This window comes from Ixodes scapularis, unplaced genomic scaffold, assembly GCF_016920785.2.
Source record: "Ixodes scapularis isolate PalLabHiFi unplaced genomic scaffold, ASM1692078v2 PGA_scaffold3__209_contigs__length_174095766, whole genome shotgun sequence".
NCBI classification, from domain to species: Eukaryota; Metazoa; Arthropoda; class Arachnida; order Ixodida; family Ixodidae; genus Ixodes; species Ixodes scapularis.
Window position 1 is genome coordinate 125583794 of NW_024609868.1, and position 10896 is coordinate 125594689.

The 10896-nt window shown below is 45.9% G+C and overlaps 1 protein-coding gene across 1 annotated transcript in view; it reads left to right on the forward strand.

The window, feature by feature from the left end:
• LOC121837285 (alpha-L-fucosidase-like) overlaps positions 1-10896 on the forward strand; it is a 44307-nt gene that overhangs the window by 33072 nt on the left and 339 nt on the right. The window contains exon 3 of the mRNA XM_042292871.1: positions 3993-4099. Within this exon, the coding sequence (XP_042148805.1) occupies positions 3993-4099 (107 nt within the window). The remainder of the gene's footprint in view (positions 1-3992; positions 4100-10896) is intronic.

The following is a 10896-nucleotide window of genomic DNA, read 5'->3' on the forward strand; positions in this document are numbered from 1 at the left end:
GCAATAGAGGTGCTGGAAGCATATGCAATAGAAAAGGCGTGCCACTGGAACTGCGTAAGCCAGGCCTCAATTTTTTGCACTAAAAGGAAGTTTATCTTATTTATGCGTTTGAACACTGGCGTCACCTTATAAAGTACATTTCACTTCTTGTGTTGTTTTTTTGCTGCTTGAGCCGATTTTTTATTACAAGACGAGTGTTTATTTTAGCGCTCGTCTTGTGTTATTCTCTCCGTCTACGTTTTTTTGTGGCCCCTATAGACCAGTGTCCGCGCCAATTCCGGGGCGCCGCCATGTTTATCTACGCTCGCGCCACCACGCGGAAAGAACTGGCAGGCAGGGAGGGGGGGCTGCGTTGGCGGCGTTGCTTTGGGTAGCTGGATGCGGCAGGCTGTCCGAATGCACCGACACATCGTGAAAGATGTCTTCACCAGAAGCTTCTGCGGCCCGTTCTTCAACAGGCAAGATGTCGTGAACATTCGAGAACCCATCTCGATTAAGGAAAATAAGGGAAAACCTTTCTTGTTAGATGTTCTCGGTGTCTGCTGACCCTTGACATCCGCGTTTCAGTCCGGCTTCATTGCGTAGTAAATATTTCGCTACCGCTTTTTTGTAGCTTTCAAATGCTTGATTGTTGGCTTCTTGTATACGACATTACATTCGTGGCACGTTTGAGACCAATTTTCGCGATCTGCTTGCCTTTCTGCGGCAGCGCGGCTCTGCCGAGCCGAAATAAGTGGGAGGCGTTCACTTGATCGAACGCAGTTTTAGCGAATGAAAACGAGACCACGACGTTTCATCGAATGACTAGCGAATGGGTTTAGTTACATAGACAGCTCGGATTAGCTTTCTTTTGTAATGTGGCGCCTTGTCTGCAGCTGCGAAGCGGCGTAAACGAGGGCTCCGAGTATGTTAGCACGCGTCCCGCGTCCCGTCCCCCCCCCCCCCCCCACCCCCCCACCCCCACCCACACACACACACTGCGAGCGTCTGGGTTCGAAACTATTAATTGCCAGTTCTAAAGGATGGTACTTACTTGAAGTGGGAGCTGGAATTCTACGAGGTACCAGGAGACACTTACTATCGGGCAACGAAGCACGGTGCCTGTGGGGGCGGAGTCTAGGAACGCTACTGATTAATATTGTGACAGGCGATCAGTTATGATAGCAGACGAAACTTCGACTCGTTTGTTCAGAAGTTCGCGGTGATATTTTATTAGCCCTCGTTACAGCACACCATGGATCTTGGGCAGTGAAATTCACATCACGCAGGCTCGTCCGTCGTAGTCAAATGAGCGCAGTCGACGATGAGGTGTAATGAGCTACTAAGCTTCACAAGGAAAATGCGCGTGAGAAAGAGTTTTGAGGAAGTCCAAAACACCGATCCAGCAGACGCACGTACGTACGTTTACTCCGGACTTCATGAACCCGACGGCGCAAGATCAAAGAGCACCGCCGCCATCGCCACCCGCTTTTCTCTGCACTTTGCGCGACGACGGCGCTGCAACGGAGGGCACTCGCCTCGGCGTTAACAATCCGCGAAATAGATTAATTTCCCACTCTTGAAGCCATTCCAAATGATAAATGAAAATACCTCGGCGTTGTTGAACATCTGACGACACAACCAACACAACTGTGCCGCTGGCTGCGTGAGCCTGACACAAATGTGCCGAGCGCCTGCTCGGCACCGTTGTTGCTCGTGAAGGCCTGCTTATTTGTAGTTGAGACGATGATTCCACATCTTTCGTGGTGCTTGCAATAACTTCGAAGAGCAGGGGAACCTTCTCACGAGGACGTTGAAGACACTCAACACCGGAGCCACCAAAGCAATCGCACAAACCGTCGCCATGTTTGCTTCTTCGTCACTCGCGGCGCGGTCAACTCGTCGCGAGATGTTTTCTGGCTCGGCTAGATGAAAACCAACAACGGCAAAGTGGCGTATGGACACACGGCTCTCACATTACGGGCACTATACTCACATACCGCGGTAAACAGGACCGATGCCGGCGAAACGGCAGTCGGCACACCAGCGAAGAAGCCCTCAACAGGAACCGGCGGCGCAGGCCGACGCAGCCCCCCCTCCCCGTGAGCGTCTCGGTTCGAGATCATTGTTCGCTTTTGCTCCTTGCGGACGAGGCTAAAAAGAGCACTTCCGGACAAAGGTCTATACACCTCATCCATAGTCATGAACCAGCTCGCCTACATCGCCACTTTAATTAGTTCCGTATATAAACTTCGCTCGTTAGGAGAATCTAGGAAATGTCTACATCAACACTGCCACCGTTGCCCCGCCACCCCGTATTTCACAAGCGGTAATATTGCGAACAAAATATAGGCCAAACGTTCGATATTCCGCCTCCGCGATTAAAGCAAGGAAATCTAGCGTGAAATGACTGAAAACTGCATAAAATAACTTACATCGTGAGTCGATAGATGCACGCTTCATTCCTTTATTCCACCTTTAAATAAGGCCTTATCCCAAACTTAAGTTCGTCATCTTTTCTGACGCCAGTGCCACTGAACTCGTGAAACACACAATTGAAACCGAAAGTTGGCGGGGCGCGCCAATTTGACTTCGGCGACAAAAGTACGGCGTCATTGTCGCGAGAATGCAATCAAGGCGCTCTGTTAGCTTTGTCCCCCACTTTGTCTTTAATGAGTTTAGAGCCCCAAGAGTTAGTAATTTCAGCTCCAGTGAAAATGAAACTCGGAAATCAACGGATATTTGCATTTTATCTACGGATTGAGGTTGACCAAATTGGCCCAGATGGAATGTTTAGAATCCACGTTCAGACAATAACGCCCCCTGTATTTTTGTGGTAGCTATCATAATTATCAGGCCACTTTCGCAAATTACTGCACGTAACGCTGTGCGCGTCGCATTTTGGGAAACAGCAAGCCATGGAGGGGGAGTGCACTGGTTTCTGTGTAGATAGAAGCGAAGAGGTTGCGAGACTACACGCAAAGCATGAACCATTCGATGGCCGTTGGCAGAAAACACTGAGACGCAGAGGAATGCAACGGTCGTATGTCTTGTGGGGCGAACGAATTAAGTTTGAGTAGGGTACGTTGTTGGGCTAGTTGGTTCATCTTACGTAAACATATAAAATACCCCGAAAAAGACAAGCACAAGAAGTATACAGGACAAGCGACAACTTTCAACTAGGTTTACTGAGAAAAAGCGAAGCATATATACACACCACAGGCGAAGCAGCAACACATAAAGGTTGATCAATTTAGTAGCCGATCATTGAAAAACGGAAATTAATTTCTATGCAGCACAATAGAAGTGTCGCTAACACATGCCGCCCCTCTTCTTTTTGTTTATAAAGAATGCCTCCAATAGCTCACGAGTGACCGTCTCATGGCTTCTCCCTAGAATTCTTATCTGCTGAAGTCACGGACCACAGCATCACGTGTTGGAATGTATAGGGAAATGCGAGCCATATTTATTTTGTGCTGATAGTGCGAGCTCCCGTGCTCGGTCATTCATGCGCCGCCCCGTCTGGCCGATGTATACCTACAGCAACTCAGTGGGATTTCGTAGACCACACCCACTGCGCAGTGTACGTGAGGGGTAACGTGTTTCTTATCACATAGCCTCTTTGCCTTCTCATCAAAAATGCGGGAGCACAACCTAGCCCACTTTTTTGGGGCAGAGAACACCACCGGAACATCGTACTTGCTTGCAACGTTCTTCAGATAGTGAGCAACTTTGTGGATGTACGAAATAACTTCTGGTCTTCTTGTTCTCTGCCTCGTTGGGACCTTTCTTTTAAACTCCTTCATTTTTTGTAGGGCGGTCGCCCGTGGTGTGTATATAAGCTTTGCCTTTCCTCAGTAAAACTAGTTGAAAGTTAGGGCTTGTCTTGTATACTTCTTGTCCTTTTCTTTTTTGCTCTATTTTATATGTTTAGCAAAGTTTTGCAGAGCACGCGGAAGCTTAAGCTTTTTTGGAAGTCTCATTGTTGGATTTATGGTCGACTCTTGTTACAGGTATGTTGTTCTCACTTCCAAGCACCACGAAGGCTACACTCTTTGGCCCTCTAACGCGAGTTTTAACTGGAACTCCATGGACATTGGACCGAAAAGAGATTTAGTGGGTAGGTATATTTATTCCTGTGCTCCAAAAATGAATGAGCGTTTTATACGTAACGATAGATTACGTTGTTTTTTTTTTTGTCGAAAACATGAGTTTGTGGAAATATGGCTGGTGGCATAGCCCCCTATAAGTGGTAAAAATACTGCGCCTTCGACGCCAGAGCAGGCCGCCAAATGGCGGGGAGGGCAGAATGATAAAAGGGCGGTAGCGCCCTTAGATTCTTGGACACTTCTTAAAAAACAAAACGACGTACATTTCGTTTTAGAGCGCAGCTCTTAGGCGCCCGTTTCCGGCTTGAGCGGCGTCACCGTTGCTGACGCCGTCGGCGTCCGCGTCGTCGTCGGCGTCGACATATCCGCGCGTAGCATTATGAGAAACTTCCCATCCCTTACAAAAATGTCCTATGGTCGGTTACAGAAAATTCTTTGTGTGGTCGGCATTAGCTATTTGGCCCAATTGGCTATAGAATTTTTTATTGTTGTCTGTAGTATTTTTATGGTCGCCTTTATGGGCCTCTTTAGTTTTGTCTCTGCTCCCATCACTGTCCAGCCATAGCGCTTTTTAGCCTTTTTAATAGCTGATAAAAAACTTGTATATAGCTTATTCAACAGCTTTCTTAGCCCGACATGCTATAGCTGTCTATAGATCTTCCTTTGGTTACTTTAGCGATCTATATATTTTTCTTTGGTTGCTTTATCCATTTCTAGCTTCTTACGTGTCCTGGGTCGTCCTGTGGCTCTCTATAGACCAACTCATGTTTACAAACAAACCCGAGCGCCCCTAGCGGACAGCACCGGCGCCGCGCATTCGCGATGGAGTGTGGGCAAGAAGCTCGCCGTCGCCCAGAAACAAACCATTGAAATGCGAGGTTGTCGGCGTCAATATGAGACCCCCTGCCCTTTTCTGCGTTCGAATTGTTGATTCTACGTCTTCCTGGGAACGTCTGACTACTTGAGCGGCCTCAGCGAAATGACCAAGGCTCGTTACATTGCAAAAGGTCGCGTGAATAATGTTACATGCGGCGATTCATGCCGCGTGGACGCCGCAGAATGCACGTTAAGCGTGTTTCACATGCAGCGGATTTGGCCCTAGAGCGGCGCGATTTCTGCCGTCGCGGCGCTCTGGCCAGCACCAGCGGTTGAGCGGTACGACCGCCGCGACGGCAGAAATCGCGCCGCTCTAGTGCCAAAATCACTTCATGTGAAACACGCTTTAGAGCCTGATTCGCATGATGAGATTTCACTCTCAATTTTCAGTCGCGACGTCACTCGGGCTGCAAAAGCGTGAACCGTAGCTGAGATGGTCGACGTCAACACTGAACATCGCAAGCAGAATCGGACCAAATGAATCAGGCATAACAAGTTTGTGATGGCCACTGGTAACAATCAACAACATCTCCTTGTATCTACTGTTTACCTTGAGCCTGCTTACCAACCTTCAAACCTAAGTCTTTTGAGGCATGCACTTATTCGTTATCGCAAGTACCGGGCCAACATTTGGTTTACGGGCCGATGTCGTCTAAAAGAGCAGACGACAAGCAGAAGCGTTTGAAAGAGCAGACGACATTTCGAACGATCAGGCGGCCGTTTGAACTTGAAGACGAACTGAACGTAGTCCACAGGTGGTCCGTACAACTTGACGGTTTTCCGGCGTTCATGTTGGAACAAAACAAATAAATCTGATGGACACAATATCCGTGAATTCAACTCAAAGTGCTTCCCGCCTAAGCAATCGTGGTCCGACGGCGTCTGGTTTTCCCTTTTCACGGCACATATCAACGTTCTCGGACGAACCGAGCACATGAAAACTGACCTTCAAACCTTCTCGACTCTTCTGGCACAGCCCCAGTCGCGGCCTTTTGACGAGAAGGCAGGTTTTTTTTCTGTTTCCTTTCAAAACAACGCAGGAATACAAGTCTTACATGGGGACTTCCGCCCACAGCCCCAGACCGGAAGTGCGCCTGACGCGCCACCACCGCGCCGTGACGTAACAGAGTTGAGTTCGAGTGTAGCTTGCACGCTATAGCTGCCTATGGCTTTTCTTTTGATGCCTTTAGCGATTTATATGGTCAGTTCCTCCGACTTTTGAACACTGTTACCTGGTAGATGCACGTACATCACTGAACACACAGAATACACAAAACACAACCAGACCACCCCCCACCAACAGCAGCAACGCAGCGACACTGAACCCCCACCCCCTCTCTACGTACGCTAGGTTCGCACTAGCTCTATAAATAGGCAGTCTTATTTTAGAATACGACTTTTCCGGTGACTGCCATCATTTGTCGTATAAACACGGAGAGGCGGAGCAGAGATGACTCGTACTTAATACATTATTTGTAATTTTCTCTTGGAATTGCCCCTAATACCCTGAGCAACGAAAATCCAGATCATTAGGCTAATTAACTAAAATTTAATATTTATCTATTTAATAAGTTTGATGAATCATGTTGACAATGCAGTGTTGAAATGTAGTACACTAATGCTGAACGTTGTAATCAAGCTATTGCATTATTGCTGTGTTCAGTGCCAGTGTAATCTATTTTCAGTTTTTGGGTAATAAATGATTTAATTGTTGCATAAATATTTCAATGAATTTTTCATACAAACAATATCACTGGTTTTAAAGAAGCGTTGCAACAGCAGACAACATACCTTGGGTCATGCGTTGTCATCGGTATAACAGAAATTTAGTATTGTTTTAATTTTCTAACCTGGAGCGTTTTTCCTATAAAAAGTAAGTGCCGGGAGTGATAAACACCCACAAACCATGACTGGTATCGCAGCGGACGACTAAAATTCGACTGTCTTCAGTGACATAATGCAACCGCTTGAAAACATCAAGTTGCCCAAGTGAGAAAGTTAAAAAGTCCGTCTTGAGAGTTTTAGTAGATCGTTTAGTCATTCCCGCAACTCCATACGCAGTCCGTTATGGCCTCCGCTGTATTTACCGTAGTAGTGAGACCGCTCTAGGTGACGGCAACCAAGCCCTCAAGATACCTTCACCGCCTAACATGTTCACGGCGGCCGCGGAGGTTTTTAGACTCAGGGCCATAAATTTTTTTGTAGACGAGTAAAGACAATTTATTGGTTCCCAGTTTTTAGAATCGTGGCGATAGAATTTTTCATAAGCGGCTTAAGAAAATTCATTGCCGCCCAGTCTTTAGTCACAGGGCCATATATTTTTCTATGGCTGACTGCAGTTGCATTTATGGATTTCTATGGCCGACCATGGAGGGTCATAGGAAGTCATAATCTGCCATAGAATTTTCCTAGACGGCCACAAACCATTTTTGCACGGGATAATGCAACGCGCGGGTCTCACTCGTGACCCGCGCGTTGCATTATGAGACGTTTCCCATAATGACGTCACGAGGGTCACGAGAGTTACAAGTGACGTCACGACGGCCACGAGCGACGTTATTAGTGGAAACGTCTAATAATGCAACGCGCGGGTCACGATGGTCACGAGTGACGTTACCAGGGTCCCAGCGACGTCACGAGGTTTCCCAGTGACGCAACTAGTGACCCGCGCGTTCCATCACGGGACGTTTCGCATAATGACGTAACCCATGACGTGACGCGTGACGTCACCAGGGTTGGGAGGGACACAAGTGACATCACGATGGTCACGAGTGCTACGAGTGACGTCACCGTCACTCGTGAAGGTCACGACCTTTAAGTGACATTCACTCATGAAAGTCACGACCTTCACAAGGCCTTCACGAGTGACGTCACGAGGGTCACTAGGGCATGAGGAGAGAGGGGGAGGAGGGCTGAGGAGGGGGGGAGAGGGAGGAGGAGGGAGAGGAGGAGAAAATGAGGAGGGGGAGGGGAAGGAGGAGGAAAGTAGGAGGGGAGGAGGAGAGGGTACGGAAAAGGGGGAGGGGCATACCCTCCTTCAGTACCCTCCCCGCCTGTTCATCAAGAGCTGCGCTCTGATTCGGCATTACCGGGAGTTGTAAAAATCTTAATTTTTTTAAACTTTTACTTCCGACGTACCCTTATTTCTCAGTCCCTTACAGCATCCTCATACAATACTTCCTAGAATCAAGGCCGGAGCTCTCCTCCCGTGACGTCACCGTTGGAGGTAATCGGGTCAGGCCGGGCTAGCATGGTGCAGCTGTAGCCTCCACCGTGGTATGGAAAAACTAGCAATATGAGGCGTTGCGGCAAAACGGGGAGCTAGGTCTCGGTAGAAAGCAAAATCTTCAGTCAGTCGCGCAAGCAGCTGGGGCTACATGCAATGATTAACCAACCGTAATGGACTGATGTAGACCAGATAAATTAATGCACTTACCTGGTTGTTACTGTAGCGTATTTTGTTTTGACCCATATTTCTCATATTTCTCGAATTTATTTGCCGCCTGCAATTGCTTAGAAAGAAAAACTACGGCAAGTTCATTCGGCTATTAACGTTAGGGAGTGATCTTGAATAGTATCTAGCGAAAGTAGAAAAATCGTTTCACGGCGCCCTTAAAGTAACCCACGTTCATTCTTTTTACCGTCTGGCTTCATTTAGTAGCGCGAAAAAGGTAATTTCGGTTTCTCTGGGAGCTTCCATCTCAATTCTATGAATATGTCACAATAGGTAACGAAAATTGCGAAAATCGAAGAAATAACAGTCATGTTGGACGAAGGCGGCACAACCCTATCTTTGAACTCGCAAGAAGAAAAAATGTGGCTTTGTCGTCTTCTCCCAAGATGATAAATCTTTCTTCAATCTTGTTCCCCACCAACACAATCTTCTTCTACTCGTAGGTAACCATTTTGAAAATTATTGTTGTCTGCGCAAGACGCCCACGTAGACTGGAGTCTATGGGCGAAGCCAGAGCGCCGGATATCGTTCCAACAGCGGCACCATAATGACGTCACGCACGCAAATGAACAGATGACATCTGACGTCCGATATTATGCCCTGATAATTGAAAGCTGGCCGACCTCGTCGACCTCTCGCCGGTCTACCGCCAACTATTACATCAGGTCAGCTTCTAGGTTTCGAACGGTACACTGACACCGTATACGTTGTTTGTGCTACCGTATGTCGTGCTACAGAGGAGAGTTTGTGAAGAATCGTTTCCAACTTGGACCGGTCAGGCTGCAGCTTGATGCTATCATCGAAGGATGAGCTGCGAATACGTTCTCGCTTCGACCAGAGAAGTGCTGTTCTGCTAGCAGAAAAAAGACGAGAAGGCTGAAAATATACGCGAAGGTTACTGCTGAGGAAAATTGCGAAAAAGAAAACTATAAAAAAAAAAAAGAGCTCGCTCTGGCCGGTCGCGGCAAACACCGAAATATTGCGTCCTATGGCAAGCCTTCAAAATAAGCAACCTGAAAAGGAATGTGCAGATGGTGAACTTGTCACGCGCGCGCGTTTCTCCTACCAACTGTTTTCGCGAACTTCCACGTTTGAATCCCGTTGGGTTATATAAGTGTATGTTGCTTAACTCGATTTTTTATTATAATTATAATCATATATTCAGGTTCCACAACCGTATTCTACAGTGAATGCAAGCCGCGACGGGACAAGCAGCATAGTTTCGAGGGCTACCAAACGACACAATGCTTGGATCTGTATGAAACCGAAAGTGTACCGCGATCACGTGATGTTTTGGCGTACAATTAATATAAGAACGCCACTGAATAGCTGCATGGTTTCATTCCTCCCAATTTATTGTTTTGAAGATTAAAGTTGAATATATGTCGAACCCTCTTACATAGTTATCATGACGTTTTTTTTTTTTTTTTTTTTTTTTTGCTAATGTTGCCAAGGGGTGTCGCACGTCGTTTCAACAAGTAAAAAGAAAAAAAAAAAAGTGATTTCGAGACATTTTTATAAAATGCAGATGCAATATTTCGGCGTCACACTTCGAAATCCACGTCTCTATGATTTCATGAGTATAAGAAAATTAAGGACCGGCAGATACATTTTCTTTTCATGACAACTTTAAGTTGTATATAATAAAAATACAAAAAAATGACAGGCAACCATACAATGTCATATATAAAAAGAAGCATTTATTAGAAAGAAAATAGAATATAATTTTCAGTTTTTCATTACAATTAGTTTCAACTGAAATGTGGCCGCCGTCATTCCTACTCCTGCCAAATGTTCATGATTTATCCCGCTAACGCAAATATGGTTCCTATCGTTTGTTTCCTCAAACACTGACTCAGCCGAATTCCTTCTGCTACTGTCTTGTTTGTGCATGGACCGTACAATATAAGCAGATTTAACCAGCCTTCTGCACGTGACTGGAAAAGTAATCCATTACAATTACTCTCGCTTTAAAAGTATTCAATTATATTACTCGATTATTTTGGAAGGAAAATATTTCGCCATTACTTGGAAAACTAACCATTACTTTTTCGCTTTATTCAGATTCTCAAAAGGACACATTTTCCTCCAGGTTTGAAAACGGGTATTTCGTACTCCATTACTGGATTATAATCACTGAATTATGAACCACTTATCTTTTTAATTCACCAATATTTCTCTATCACCCTCATGTGGAACGCAGGGTTTGAGAATTATTGTGTTGAAATCTTGTAGACACAAAGGGTGACTATTAAAGATAAGAGGGAAAAATAGTGACGGTAAAAAGTAATTGTAGTACTTCCAAAAATAATCGGATTACTCTTGTGATTCCTTTCTATTAAATTTATTCAAGGAAATACAAAATTACTACGAGAAGTAATCCATTACAAATAATGTGATTACTTGATAACCAGTACCGTATAAGTCTGGATTTAACCTCCCAAAAGTAGCAAAACAGCGCAATATACTTTGCGCAAC